The following is a 16,800-nucleotide window of genomic DNA, read 5'->3' on the forward strand; positions in this document are numbered from 1 at the left end:
TGGAAAGATCAAAATAAATATCAATTATAAACATACACAAATATCAGTTTTCATTGGATCACAATAACAAAGGTCAATCACTTACCTGGTGAGAAACATTTACAATTTATAATATATGTACAACATTGTAACACAAGGACTACATAGCTAGCATCCTATTCTAATCCGATTTGTTTTAAACTTTAAAAATAAAATGTACGAGACATTACTATAAGAATTAGCCTCTTTAAACAGCTAATGTCAGTAACTACTTTCTGGTGGTTGAAGATGAAGGTTGTCTGATTTCTGTAGACGTGGAAAGTGATAGTCCCTGCTACACCTATTTTTATATGATGTATTGGTAATATCAGATATATCTATTCTTACTGCTAGAATAGAAAATATTTTGAATAAATCCATTCTGTAGATCAAACACATGAATGAAAATAAAGAAAGTCTAACTAATGTCAACAAAGAAATTTTAACCAATGTCAACAAAGAAATTTTAACCAATGTCAACAAAGTAAGCCTAACCAATATCAACAAAGAAATTTTAACCAATGTCAACAAAGAAATTTTAACCAATGTCAACAAAGTAAGTCTAACCAATGTCAACAAAGTAAGCCTAACCAATGTCAACAAAGGAAGTCTAACCAATGTCAACAGAGAAAGTATAACCAATGTCAACAAAGTAAGCCTAACCAATGTCAACAAAGGAAGTCTAACCAATGTCAACAAAGTAAGCCTAACCAATGTCAACAAAGTAAGTCTAACCAATGTCAACAAAGTAAGCCTAACCAATGCCAACAAAGTAAGTCTAACCAATGTCAACAAAGTAAGCCTAACCAATGTCAACAGAGAAAGTATAAGCAATGTCAACAAAGAAAGTCTGATCAATGTCAACAAAGTAAGCCTAACCAATGTCAACAAAGAAAGTCTAACCAATGTCAACAAAGTAAGCCTAACCAATGTCAACAGAGAAAGTATAACCAATGTCAACAAAGAAAGTCTAACCAATGTCAACAGAGAAAGTATAACCAATGTCAACAAAGTAAGCCTAACCAATGTCAACAAAGGAAGCCTAACCAATGTCAACAAAGTAAGTATAACCAATGTCAACAGAGAAAGTCTAACCAATGTCAACAAAGAAAGTATAACCAATGTCAACAAAGAAAGTATAACCAATGTCAACAAAGTAAGCCTAACCAATGTCCACAAAGAAAGTCTGATCAATGTCAACAAAGAAAGTCTAACCAATGTCAACAAAGTAAGCCTAACCAATGTCAACAAAGTAAGTCTAACCAATGTCAACAAAGAAAGTATAACCAATGTCAACAAAGAAACTCTAACCAATGTCAACAGAGAAAGTATAACCAATGTCAACAAAGACGGTCTGATTAATGTCAACAAAGTAAGCCTAACCAATGTCAACAAAGTAAGTATAACCAATGTCAACAAAGAAAGTCTAACCAATGTCAACAAAGTAAGTATAACCAATGTCAACAAAGGAAGTCTAACCAATGTCAACAGAGAAAGTATAACCAATGTCAACAAAGAAACTCTGACCAATGTCAACAAAGTAAGCCAAACCAATGTCAACAAAGAAAGTCTAACCAATGTCAACAAAGTAAGCCTAACCAATGTCAACAAAGGAAGTATAACCAATGTCAACAAAGTAAGCCTAACCAATGTCAACAAAGAAAGCCTAACCAATGTCAACAAAGTAAGCCTAACCAATGTCAACAGAGAAAGTATAACCAATGTCAACAAAGACGGTCTGATTAATGTCAACAAAGTAAGCCTAACCAATGTCAACAAAGTAAGTATAACCAATGTCAACAATAACCAATGTCAACAAAGGAAGTCTAACCAATGTCAACAGAGAAAGTATAACCAATGTCAACAAAGAAAGTCTAACCAATGTCAACAAAGTAAGTATAACCAATGTCAACAAAGGAAGTCTAACCAATGTCAACAGAGAAAGTATAACCAATGTCAACAAAGAAAGTCTGACCAATGTCAACAAAGTAAGCCAAACCAATGTCAACAGAGAAAGTATAACCAATGTCAACAAAGACGGTCTGATTAATGTCAACAAAGTAAGCCTAACCAATGTCAACAAAGTAAGTATAACCAATGTCAACAAAGAAAGTCTAACCAATGTCAACAAAGTAAGTATAACCAATGTCAACAAAGGAAGTCTAACCAATGTCAACAGAGAAAGTATAACCAATGTCAACAAAGAAAGTCTGACCAATGTCAACAAAGTAAGCCAAACCAATGTCAACAAAGAAAGTCTAACCAATGTCAACAAAGTAAGCCTAACCAATGTCAACAAAGGAAGTATAACCAATGTCAACAAAGTAAGCCTAACCAATGTCAACAAAGAAAGCCTAACCAATGTCAACAAAGTAAGCCTAACCAATGTCAACAGAGAAAGTATAACCAATGTCAACAAAGACGATCTGATTAATGTCAACAAAGTAAGCCTAACCAATGTCAACAAAGTAAGTATAACCAATGTCAACAAAGAAAGTCTAACCAATGTCAACAAAGTAAGTATAACCAATGTCAACAAAGGAAGTCTAACCAATGTCAACAGAGAAAGTATAACCAATGTCAACAAAGAAAGTCTGACCAATGTCAACAAGGTAAGCCAAACCAATGTCAACAAAGAAAGTCTAACCAATGTCAACAAAGTAAGCCTAACCAATGTCAACAAAGGAAGTATAACCAATGTCAACAAAGTAAGCCTAACCAATGTCAACAAAGAAAGCCTAACCAATGTCAACAAAGTAAGTCTAACCAATGTCAACAAAGTAAGCCTAACCAATGTCCACAAAGAAAGTCTGATCAATGTCAACAAAGAAAGTCTAACCAATGTCAACAAAGTAAGCCTAACCAATGTCAACAAAGTAAGTATAACCAATGTCAACAAAGGAAGCCTAACCAATGTCAACAGAGAAAGTATAACGAATGTCAACAAAGAAAGTCTAACCAATGTCAACAAAGAAAGCCTAACTGATGTCAACATAGAAAGCCTAACTGATGTCAACATAGAACTGCAACAATGTCAATTAAGAAGGTCTAAAGGTGTCATTAAACTAATCTAACTAAACTTACATCATTTTAAGAAAAAAACACAGAATGTGGTTATCATGTAAAAATTTATAAGTCACAGTGATGTTCATGTCACATGATGGTGTAGCCCTCCTGTGACCATGTCACTTAAGAGTATCACAAAAATGGAGCTAAGCATAACACTGAACAAACTAAGGTGTCAAAGACATGAAACAACAGATCTTAGGTAAAATGCAAACCCTTAATGACATGGCATGAGGTGCATAAAAAAAATTCTTGTTCAACTTTGAGTCCTGTAGATGTCAATTGACATTGCAGCAATTATTTATATGATAATGACCTGAGTAGTATTTACAGAATGAAAAGAACTAGTGTAAAATCACTGTATTTTTATTCAGAAGGGACATTGAGATATGTATCCAGTGACAGGTTAACACAACAAATTCAAGGACAGTGTAACCTTGTGTTAATCTGGACTCTGAAAATCTGGACAGACATTGATGTCCAAACATTTACGGAGTGATCAATAGTTATGATTACATACATCCACATAAATATCAATTCAAAAATTGATTTCTCAATTTAAAAACAGATGACAGTCAATTTCATTCATTCTGATTCTATTGCAACTCTTACCATGATGATGAATCTATTTTCAAATGATGCAGTTCACCATAGACATTACAACCAGTATATAATATTTAGGTGAGAATGAAAAGTTATGTAGTTTTTTATTTCTTCTTTTCTATTCTTTTTTAAATATTGCTGTTGTCTCACCATAATATATATATATAACCTAGTGAATAAATATTATTTGAAAAAAATTTTGATTTTTTTTTTTTTTTTTTTTTATGAAGACACTTCTTTTTCTAAATAAGGCTATTGAACAACAGCTGATTTAAAAAAGAAACAATTTTCCCAACACTAAAATGTCCAGAATAAGACTGGCAGACACTGTACAGATATTTCCAACTACAGAACACAGCCATAACCTATTATAATCAACCAAATACATGTACAAGTTTCTCAAGTGCAACAAAGATGTTAAAGAAACGAGGACAATAAAAATCTAGTCACAAACTCTGTTACACATAAAAATGCACCGTATGTGACACCCAGCAGGAATTTAATTGGGTCAAGAGTCCAAATTAAAGAAAAAAGTTTAAATCTAAGATAAGTAATGGAGGATCTTTCAGTGATTTCTCTAACTTTTAAGTCTTTAAAGTTGACCTAGTCACTTTAGCTTCTAATTCAGGCATTTCATCCATGTAATGAAATCTGCTAAATTTTAATTGGGTTAATTCATAGCAGATTTTTTTTGTTTTTTTTTCTTAATTGGTTACAGAATTTACAAACTGCATTGGATTTTTAGTACGGCAAATTTTACTTACAATGTGAGTTACAAAATTATGCAATAGTATCTAATATGCTTTTTCAGAATTTATTATTACATATTTGGGAGACATGGGTCAGTTGAAGTCAGATCTGTTAATGTGGCCTTAAACAAATTAAATTGCATCCCTGTATTAAAGATGGTTTTAATAACGGAGTAAGCAAGTAAGCTTGTCAGTATAAGTGGACACATGACATGGTAGTTACTTCTAGTATGTCAGCTTATCAGAGACAAAAACAGAACTATATACTGAAAGAGCCTTACATTGTCCTGAAAATAGGAGAAAAAGAAAAAATTATAAAATAGCATTGCATTTTTTTTACTGTATTAATGAAGTCTTGAAGAGATTTCAACAATGATAACCATAGTTCACACAGACTTTAAGAAAACAAATTCCAAAACCTTTCAGGGACATTGATTAAAGTTTTTGTTTACTTCAAATGACTGAATTTTGAGAACAAAGTTTTAATCAACATTTCAGCTTTTAAAGCAGGTATTCAGCACATATACAGGTAAAAATTGTAACAAAGAGAAAAACAAACAAATAAAACTCATATTTTCATCAAATATTTTGGGGACTCATTCTTATAAGTATTTTTTGATCACACATTTCAATGCTTCTACAAAAAAATAAAAGACATAAATTCAAGGCATTACGTGAAGTGATAGCCAACATTAACCTTTAGGACAGAGAATGCCAACAGTCAGACTTTTCCAACCAAGTGCTGAAATTCATTTCTGTATGAACCATGACAAATGACAATTTAATGAATGTAGTGAAGATCCTTGTCAGCCTGACACTAATGAATCTATAAAAGATGAGGGTCACTTTTGTCCAAAAACTTCTATGTGATTTTGTATATAACATCGACATGAACGTAAACTATCTAAAAATTCTAAATTTTTCAATTTGCAGGAGATAAAACTGGGGTTACCTTACAATATTTCTTATTTAAGTTTTCTTTTAGTTTTTATTTAAAGCATTTTTGAGCTGGAGATTACATTAAATCTTTTATATTGAAATATCAAATTACAGTAAATGATGAGGAACTCATAATGTCTGTGCAAAGACAAACATAAAAAAAACTTTCTAGGCTTTCCTTAAACATAGAACTAATTGGCAAATTGTTTACATCACAATAAAAACAACTGAAAATGGCACCTCCATGTTTCAGTTTACTACAAATAGGAGGATGAAAATTCATGTTTCTTTTTCACTGTAACAATTTTAGAAATTTTCATTTATTATCCATGTGTAAATTCACAAAATAATACAAGCAACAAATTCAATATATTGTTAGTGTTGTAAAATAAAACCACCAAATGTACTAGTGTGGAAACATGCAATCAGAACAATCAAATATGGATATTAAAGATGTTAGTTAACTTACAAAGGGGAGATAACTAAGAAAAGAAACAGGGTTTAAATTAAAGAACAATAATAAACATGATTGTTCAAGTCTTCTATAGTTCTCATGATAATTCTACAGTGAAATAGGACACACTTAAGACTTGGGCAACAATTTATCAGTAGTTTCCATGGTAACACTTCCTTTGGCCTATAACTTATCAGCAGCGAGTATACACTATGTCAGAAAACACACATTTTGTTTGGTAGTTAATAGCAGAACCTGGATTATCCAGTGTCAGATGAAAGAAGTCAAATAACTGAGCATCAACACCAGGGATTCTGTAAAGATGGGGTTTTCATCTTCTTTTGACATGTTTTGGATGGCTAGGCTATCTGTCATCAGAACAACCACAGACCCATAAAGTCTCATGTCAATAGTGTGTAAAACAATGGAAAAGCTAATCAGATCACACATTACCAAGCACATGTTCACTAACTATTTACCAACAAGCAGTATGACTTTATGTCAGGATGTTCAACAGCTTTGCAGCTCTTAAATGTTTTAGAAGAATAGAACTGAAGTCCTTTGATAATGCCCTAGATGTGGAATGCATATACTTAGACTTTAGAAAAGTCTTCGACACAGTCCCTGACCACAGACTGATGAACAAAGGACATATAGGAACAACGGAGCAGTTCCCACTTGGTTGAAAGACTTTTTTTACAACAGACAGCAACGAGTAGTCGTAAATAGAGCAACATCTGATTGGGGCAATGTAACATCTGGCATACCTCAGAGTTCGGTGCTAGGGCCACTCTTGTTTGTTATATACATAACTGGCTTGCCAGAATTTGTGGATTCAACTGTATACTTATTTGCTGAAAATATTCCAAGCTATGAAGTCTGAAGAAAATGAGAAATATTTACAGGAAGATCTACTCAGACTTTCTTAGTGGAGCAAGACTTAGCTGCTCACAATGAATGAGGACAAATGTAAGTTCATGCATTTTGGAAAGCACAAGAATAAAACCACTGCTTATGTACTTAATAACACAATTCTTGAAGAAGTTGAAGAATAGAAAGATCTTGGGAGTCACTTTCGACAAAGAACTTTGGACAAATCAGTGAAAAGGTACTAAAGCCAACATCAATATTTGGCATGGTAAGAAGGATATTCAAGTTTACAGATTCTAAATCATTTATCCCACTTTACAAATCACTAGTAAGAATCCACCTCGAATACACCAATGCTGTTGGGAACCCTACAAAATGAAACATTGAACAACTGGAAGGTGTACAAAGAAAGGCAACAAAACAACTACCTGGAATGGAAAACCTGACATATTCAGAAAGACTACCAACCTTTACTACAGGTGTATACAAGATGATATGATAGGGATGTACAAGACAGTGAGAGGGAAATATGATGAGGAGGCCATACAGTTTATAAGGATGTGGTTGCATAACTCAGAAAGAACCAGTTCAAGGACAAACTCATTGAAAATATTCCCAAAACATGCAAGAAAATCACTATGAAAAATTCATTCTCCAGAAGAACAACAGCAGTATGGAACTGACCACTGTCTGATCACATAGTAACTGCAAACACACTAAACAGCTTTAAAAATAAACTGAATGACTACTGGAATTGACAGGAAAGTTTAACAACTGGAAGTGAAATTTATTATTATAATAATAACTCTTATGAGTCCAGTGATGAGGATCCCTAAAAGAACCTGTGCTGGAAAATATCATTAAATAAAAATAAATTACTTTAAACCAATATTGACGGAGCCAAGATGCAAATGTGGTTCATAAAATTACGTCATGGTAATATTTTACAGATCCCGTGACTTACCATACAAATCTTGGGAATTACCATATTGGAGAAGACTTGGAAATATCTTAATGCCTCAGATTATATGGGAAGTTTAATTTGGCAATAAGGCTAAGAAAGGAATTACAGCATTATCTAAGGGTTTGTCAGATTAGACAGGATGTCAAAATACTCAAGGTTTGCTATTACAGATTTTGCTATATGTTTTACTGGAAAAACGGTCCCAGTTATGTTTCAAATGGCAACCAAAACATGAACTGACCAACAGAAAAATATGTTGACATGTTACCTGGTGTGTGACCCGGGCCGCCATTAAAGTTGACACACTGTCTATCAATGGTATCTTAGGTAGACCGAGGGTGCAAGCATCCTTGTGGCCTTTAGATTTCATATCATTATGTTGACTGCTATAATCGTTGTGGTCACTTTTAAGACAAGACTTTGACTGCTTTTTGCCGGACTTGACAGATTCTTGGTGACTACTTTCAAGAGAAGATTGTTGTGGGAGTGTACTTTGAGTGAGATTTTTCTGAGGGACATTGTATGAGCTTATATGCAATGGATAAAATGTCTGTAATTCTTTGAAATCCAGGGAAGGTAGACTAAGGATGGCCAATATGTCTAAGGACACACTTGTGTTGCTGTGTTGGGGGGAGGGGCTGTTTGTAGGGGTTGCAGCAATCTCTAGTAGACCTGGAACAATGTCCTCCTATTGACAGAAATGAGAAAGAAAGAAACACAAAGCAAGAAATATTAGTTGATTAATTATTTCAGGATTGCAAAAGGACATACTCTTTGTCACAACTAAGCACAAACCCTCACTTTTCTTGCACCCATAATTTTAAGTCTGCAAGCAGCAACCATTTTCTTAGATGCAATAACTTTGTGTTGCCGAAAATTTATTAAGTACCAAAAAGTTAAAAAAAAAAGGTCTATCAGACTACATCTATAATTGTAAGTTTTAATTTTTCAAATGACTGTATTTTATTAAATGAGAAAAAACCAAAAGTTAGTCAATCACCAAAAGCTTCAGTTGATTTCTTGGTATGATAAATGGTACCCAAATAAGAATCCTGAGGGTGTGCTGAAGGACAAAGATGTCTTATCTACAGTACACACACATACTAGCTAGAAGTGTAATATGATTATAATGAACAAATAAAATACAGTCAAACCCAATTGAGAAAACATCTATGGGAAAAGATAATATTGTATACTTTTGCTTTTTCTTTTTAGTTGTCTTTCGAGGAAAATGTGCAGAAACCAACAAAAATGTTCTATTTTTAAATGTTTTAGATGTAATGCCTGGGTTGACTGTATTTTGACTATCACTAGATACTACCATGAAAATATCTAGAGGGCTAGCTGAAAGAATAGATAGAAAACACCCAGCTGAAACAAAGACAAGGTTAGTCAGGTCACAAACAGAAATCAATTCATCATCTTTAAAATCAACTCCAAACATGGCAATTTAAATGACTTAAACACTGATGTAGAAAATATCTGAAATAGCAGGACTTATTTCCCTGTCATCTTTATCAATTTTCAAAATTGGAATTTTTTGTGCAACTATATAACATGGAGGAAATTTCCAGCAGTGTTGATAGTTATGTCATTGTTGAAGTAAAAGTCATTCCAAATATCCATGGAATGTGTTGTCCTAATTTCTTGGTATGTATGTCATTAGTGTAGATTTGAATTTAAAGAGAAATGGTGTTAATTTTTGTTTGTGATGATGAGCTATGATATACCCGATAATTTACTGTATTTATCCAGCAAGAAGCCACAGTATCAACACACAATCACTGAATTAAAGTGGAGTATTGACTGATTACGGGACAAGAAAACAATGTGTCATTTCCCAAAAGCTGAAAAAGATTGAAGTCATAGGCTTATTACCAGACATTGGCTTGTTAATGGATAAATACAGTAGGTTTGAAAGTAAGTAGAGATCACAGCAGTCAGTTAGAAGCAGGTGCTAGCTAGTTTAAACACCAACACCACCACACCCTAAAGTCTACAAGATCTGTACCGTGGTAGATAGGTATTTCATGTAATCATCGCTGGTGATGGTACTCTTCCACCACTGAAGCCAAGACGCATAAGTGCGCGCCATCTTCTCTGCTACAAATTTTGGCATATTATCGCCCTGCAGCATCTGTGACATCTTGCCAGGATTATGCATGGCATCATGAACACGTTCCATATTTGGAGTCTAAAACCAATTTGTAAATTATTTCAACATTTGTTTATAGATCTTTTCTGAACTTACATGTACAACGTATATAAAAATAGGAACAGGCGTAACATGTAAAATCTGACATATGAAAATCAGTTCTGGTCAAATTTGACCTTGTAATGGATTCCCTTTTTCCACAATTACGTGAAGCAAACAATTGCTTGCAAAGCACATTACAATCAAGAAAAATCCTACTTCATATTTCTTTGAAAATTGTTAAAAATAAATAACTGTCATTTTTGCAATTAATGACAATAAATGATGGTTTTTATAGTTCACACCTCCCCTTCAACATGTCAGATGAAACATGGGAAATACTATGTCTTCATTACCAGAATAATTCACATCTGATTAAAACTATTGATGGAGGTGGTTCTCAGAAACTCTTAAACACATTGTTAATACATACATGAAGACTATTTCACACAATATCTAACACATCACATCCCTGTACAAAATGGTTCATTAGCTTTCATATGAATCCTTAATGAATATTCATGGTATTTAGTGACAAAATAGTGTCATGTTATTTCTTATGTTGAGATACTGATGAAATCCTTTTATCTTTTTTCAGATAAAACTAACCTTACTGAACTTCCTCTATCAGATCTGTCATTATCAACCTGCACCAGTATACTGATACCTTGCTAATTTCCACACTGTTAACTTAATTACATCGTCCATTTAAAATCATCTTTCAGAAAGTCATATTCCTCACCAATTTTTGTGATCAAATTTTACTTATTTTAAACAATTTCGTAAACATTCTTAACAAAACAACAACGAAAGTATTTATTCCACAACACACACATGCTCTCATAAATGTAATGCTCAATTTCAAGAATAAGGTTAATTTATATGTATAGTTTCAAGTCTGTAAGAGCTAATTTTTAATATATCGATTGTTTGTCAATTTTCATAGTTTATTTTATATTTAATTACATGTACGTGTACGTGTTTCATCTACTACAGGTTATATCTGTGGTTTTTTCCTTTCTTTTTTTTGTTGATATCAAAACGTGAGAAATATTAGGAAAATGTTTTTATGTGGCAAGTGGCAGTTTTAAAAAATATTGAATATCCGATTCTTGTGGTATAAGTCTGCATGATGACATGTAACAAGCTTATGATCGGTCAGCATAATCAAAGAAAACTTAATTGTCTGTAACCGACGTGCACAATTATTTGGTTTATGTAATTTGTTTAAAACTTTCATCATTTTCCATTTAGCTGACCTGTACAGATTTCTGGTAGATCCAAGTATTGGAAAGAATGGATCTGTTAATCTTTTATCTTTAAATAAATGTATCAATTCAAGAGTGGAAAATTGTTGATGAAACAGTTGGAAATAAATATGTACACAGTAAACAGGTAAACAAAATAAACAGAATTTATCATTTAGGCTGGGTTGTAACTAATTAAACTAGGTTATTGTTAAATGTAAACTAGGTTATAATTAGGTAATTTTCAACAACTCATCATTATGTAATTAGAAAATTGACATTTCACAGAAACAAAAATTAGTTTCGTATTGTCAAATTAACACTATACTTGGTAACACAACATTCCATGCACACAGACACACTTTGACACTTTTATAAATCAACATACATGACTTGAAATGATATATATGATATTTACAAAAAATACAGTAACAGATCTTTCTCTAAAAACACTTGAACAACAAAAACTTCATCAGTAATGCCGTTACATTCATAAAATCCAGAGTCAATTTATTTCTCTCTTTCATTTTTCTGTAAGAAAACTTAAGCGATATTCTCAGGAACATATGATTTAATCAGCTCAATATCTTACTAACTAAAACCTGTAAAATAGGAACATGTATAATAAATTAAAACAACATCAAAAATAAGAAAAAATCAGATAAACTATGGATATATGAGGTGAGTAGTCATGCTCAATCAACTGTTATGTATTTATCTATACACACATCTTTCTTACTTACTACGTTGCTTAGCCACTGTTATGCATCAGAGAATAATAAACACATTGTCAAAATAATAGTGCTTAACAAGTCCTGTTTTTCTCTCAACAAAATCACAGTTATCTTGTGAGTTGATAGCAAAAATTCGTTCAGAATAAACGAGAAAAAAAAATACATAAAAAAAAAAAAATGACTTGAGGATACTCTTCTATTTTAGATGTGAACAAAGCAAAAAACAATACAGAATTTCAGATGAATAACTCAATTAGAAAAATAGTGCACAGAGTTAATTTTAATGATCAAAATGAAAAAAAAGTGATAAAGACTCCATACTCTTTACAATCGAAACTTTGAGTACCACATACATATACAAGGAATTCTGTAAATAATGATATAATAACTCCAAAACAATTCTCCAGGTATTTAATTACTTACTGTTGGCTGGAAGATATCTTCTCCAAGGAAATTTTTAGGAGGATTATTGGGCCTGTAATAAAGACGAAAGAAATGACAATACAATTGTTTCAGCTTTAAATGAAAAACAATTAAACTAAAAAATCCATGAAATTTAACCTTTGTAGATTGGATTAACATTAAGATTATATCTAAAAATAACATACGTCTTCACCCAAGTTTTGGGATCTTCTCCTCCCCATGGTGGCTGTTTATCTGTCCTCAGTTTGGGGTTGATGACACGTTCTGACTTGCGTTTATTAAGGGTTGCTGATGCCATTGTGCCAGACAGATTTACAGTGTCGGCAGCAGGCACAACATAGACATCCTGTAATTTAGAGTATGAATGGAGACTGCATCATTGTATGATTCTAAGAATAACTCAAATCAATTCAAGAAAAGTGTACTAATTTATGATTACAGAAAATGTAATGAAATCATTAGACTTCAGCAGACTTGTGTAATTTTTCTGAGAAACCTTCTACCCACCACATTTATACAGAGATAGCTTGTTTTAAAACAAAGTCATTTTTAACAAAATTTTTTATTTATTCAAAAGACAATTTTTGTTATAAGTTCAGAAAATGTCAGTTATAGATCTGAATACAGCTAACTCTTTGAATAAGGTGTCATTTTTAGAAAATAAATCAATATTAGTAAAAAACATTAGCACAACTGTTGATAGTTAAAGTGATTCTTTTAGAACTGCTGATTCACTTACATCATCCAGTCGTAGATGTGTTGTTGGGACTGTCTTCATGATTTCCCTGTAAACCTCAGTGATCTCCTCACCTAGAAATAAGTTCTTGTCAAGATTCTTTACTGTGACAGGGTCAATCTAGAATGGATATAATAATCATAAATAAGATACAAACTGAATGTATATGATTATTCAAAAGTATATTTGGAGTAAAAATTGGTTCATTTATACTTGAATAGTGTGACTTTCTCTAGAAAAACAAACAAACATCTTTAATACATGAATGCCCCAAATCTTGTGCATGTAGGTATCCTTGTTTGATAAATATTCAGTAGTTATAAAATGTGTCAAATGTGATATTTGATTCCTTAATCTGTTGTGAATTATGGGACAGTACAGACATAGATATGGTCTTCTCATGAAATGATAAAAGTGAAAAAAGAAAAACCAACTGTAACCTCACCTCAGGTAACCTGCCAGCTACATCAACAGTAAACCTACAGTAACTTCACCTCAGGTAACCTGCTAGCTATCTCAACAGTAAACCTACAGTAACTTCACCTCAGGTAACCTGCTAGCTATCTCAACAGTAAACCTACAGCAACTTCACCTCAGGTAACCTGCTAGCTATCTCAACAGTAAACCTACAGTAACTTCACCTCAGGTAACCTGCCAGCTATCTCAACAGTAAACCTACAGTAACTTCACCTCAGGTAACCTGCCAGCTACATCAACAATAAACGTACAGTAACTTCACCTCAGGTAACCTGCTAGCTATCTCAACAATAAACCTACAACAACTTCTCCTCAGGTAACCTGCCAGCTACATTAACAATAAACATACAGTAACTTCACCTCAGGTAACCTGCTAGCTATCTCAACAGTAAACCTACAGTAACTTCTCCTCAGGTAACCTGCAAGCTATCTCAACAGTAAACCTACAGTAACTTCACCTCAGGTAACCTGCCAGCTACATTAACAATAAAAGTACAGTAACTTTACCTCAGGTAACCTGCTAGCTACATCAACAGTAAACCTACAGTAACTTCACCTCAGGTAACCTGCTAGCAACATCAACAGTAAACCTACAGTAACCTCACCTCAGGTAACTTGCCAGCTACATCAACAGTAAACCTACAGTAACTTCACCTCAGGTAACTTGCCAGCTACATCAACAGTAAACCAACAGCAACTTCTCGTCAGGTAACCTGCTAGCTACATCAACAGTAAAACCTACAGTAACTTCACCTCAGGTAACCTGCCAGCTACATCAACAGTAAACCTACAGTAACTTCACCTCAGGTAACCTGCCAGCTACATCAACAGTAAAACCTACAGTAACCTCACCTCAGGTAACCTGCTAACTACCTCAACTGTAAAACCTAGAGAAACTTCACCTCAGGTAACCTGCTAGCTACCTCAACTGTAAAACCTAAAGAAACTTCACCTCAGTTAACCTGCTAGCTACATCAACAATAAACCTACAGTAACTTACTTTCTCATATGTTTCATATAAAGTTATACCTAACTTATTACATATAGGGAAAGTTCTTGTCTGTTTCCTGTAATAATTCTCCTACTCTCATAATCAATTCTGTTTGTTTGGTAAATGTTTGACTTACCTCGTCCATGAGATCATTGAAGACTGTGGAGAACCTGTCTATTGTGATGGAGGACATGCAGACTCTCTCTGACACACGAATATCTGATGCTCTCACGGTCATCTGACACAAGTAAATTTAAGACTTATTGAGGTTTTAATTTTTCAAATTACCTCCCTTTTTCCTAATTTGAGAGCAAAAAAAAAAAAAATATATAAGCCAACAACGTTGACATGCCATAAATACCATGTTGAAATAATAATGTCATAATTACAACACAGAACTCTCATGTGGTTGAACATTATCAGAACCAGCCTATACCTACCCCTGGGAGTTTGGCACTAACAGTGGCTGGCTGTGGATGTGTGGGCTCACGAAGAGGTATTCTGAAATACAGGACACATAATGACACATCAATACACTCAAGTTGTTTACATAATCTGGCAAATGAAACAAATAAATAAACAAGAGATCCCAGAGGGATCTTGGTGCCAATCATTGTTTGATCTTCATTTGCCCTTTGAAAGTTGGATCTTTTCTCTTCTCTGTTTTTGCTCTTAATGATGAGAAATTAGGACATTTCTTTGCAGAAATAGCGATAATCTTTACCTGCCAAATCCAAGATGGTCATCTGGAAGCCGTTTTGTTTTTTCTGATCAGTCCTAAAACTAAACTGGCACAACTAGGGACAAAGGGAACATATGTATGAAATTTGAGAGAGATCCATTTAGTACTTCTTAAGAAATAGGGATAACAATCTTTACTAGGCGATATCCATGATGGCTTAATGATTAGAAATTTGAACATTTCCTTGCAGAAACAGCGATAATCTTTTCCTGCCAAATCCAAGATGGTCATCAGGAAGCCATTTTGTTTTTTGATCAATCCAAAACAGACACAACCAGGGACAAAGAGGAACCTATACATGAAATTTGAGAAATACCTTTGCAGTATTTCTCAAGAAGTAGCAATAACAAAACTTTCAAAAACAAAGTTCATGATGGCTGCTTATTAGCCATTTTCTTTTTCTGCTCAGTTTAAAATCAAACAGGCATGGCTAGGAATCAAGGGAAATTTACACATGAAATTTGAGAAAGATCTATGTTGTAGTTCTCAAGGAATAGCGACAACAAACTTCGTTGAAAAAATCCAAGATTGCCACCTGTCAGCCATTCTGTTTTTCTTATTAGTCCCGAAGTCAAATGGGCACAACTAGTGACCAAGGGGAACCTACATATGAAATCTAAGAAAGATCCTCTGCATTGTTTCATTTGAAGTCAGCAATGAAATATGGAAACTTCAATAGATAAATTTATAATCACAACTTTAATTTAACATGTCCAAAAATATCTGTATGCTTACTTTTCTTTTTCAATTTCTTGTTTTTCTTTCTCATCAAGTTCCCTTATTTTCTGCTGCACTTTCTCTTTCATTGTATCATGTTTAGCACTTCTAGTCAGAGCCTTGATAAAAAATAACCAGAGCATTTAGTCACATGATACACAAACATGATGCACAAATAAAATATCATTAAAATCACAAGGACTTCATTACATACAGATTACTTTTTAGAAGTAAAATTTCCATAGCATATATAATGACTTTATAAAAGTAATAGTCAAAAAAATTGTGCCTAATTTTTCAAGAAATGAGAGAAAACACTGCTGTCATGAGAACTACAAGAACAACTGTTTACCTGTAAGAGAGGGGATAGATCTTCATCTATATTGCCCACATGTCTGTCTTGGGGGCGTGACATTAACTTTTTAAGGTCATTCTGAGCATACTCTCGTGTACCAGGCTGGGGCCCTCTCTCCTCCAAAGGATGTTTTGCCTTCTGTTTAAAATCACAATCATAAGTGTAAATATAGATACAACCATCAGACTCCAACAAATATTCTCTTTAGAATGTCAATAATAACAATTTGTCACAACCTTACCATTTCTAGAGCCTGGTTGTTCCGTTTAAGCATGGCTATTTCCATCTCCTCCAGTTTATCCTGTGAAATTTCTTTTGGATCTAGTCCAATCTCCTCTAAGATAGTCTCACCAATCTGGAGCTCAGGCATTGACTTTGACCTCTGACAAATGCAACAATAATAAAACCATGTTAATTCAGTTACATATATATGTTTAAATGATTCATTTTCATGAAAGAGGAAAAACTTTGTAATTCAGGTTAGAAAATTGGCAACCACCCAAAACCACCTTTTTGTCCAT

At 33.4% G+C, this 16,800-nt stretch overlaps 1 protein-coding gene across 1 annotated transcript in view; it reads right to left on the bottom strand.

Moving 5' to 3' along the window:
• Positions 1 to 16,800, bottom strand: part of LOC132544201 (uncharacterized) — a 37,491-nt gene that overhangs the window by 10,400 nt on the left and 10,291 nt on the right. Inside the window, 10 exon segments of the mRNA XM_060207768.1 lie at positions 7,932 to 8,351; positions 9,675 to 9,857; positions 12,262 to 12,313; positions 12,447 to 12,607; positions 13,001 to 13,117; positions 14,602 to 14,703; positions 14,906 to 14,966; positions 15,943 to 16,043; positions 16,277 to 16,417; positions 16,503 to 16,661. Of these exon segments, the coding sequence (XP_060063751.1) occupies positions 7,932 to 8,351; positions 9,675 to 9,857; positions 12,262 to 12,313; positions 12,447 to 12,607; positions 13,001 to 13,117; positions 14,602 to 14,703; positions 14,906 to 14,966; positions 15,943 to 16,043; positions 16,277 to 16,417; positions 16,503 to 16,661 (1,497 nt within the window).

Source organism: Ylistrum balloti, unplaced genomic scaffold (genome assembly GCF_031769215.1).
Source record: "Ylistrum balloti isolate Yb309-2 unplaced genomic scaffold, AGI_CSIRO_Ybal_v1 Utg369782, whole genome shotgun sequence".
NCBI classification, from domain to species: Eukaryota; Metazoa; Mollusca; class Bivalvia; order Pectinida; family Pectinidae; genus Ylistrum; species Ylistrum balloti.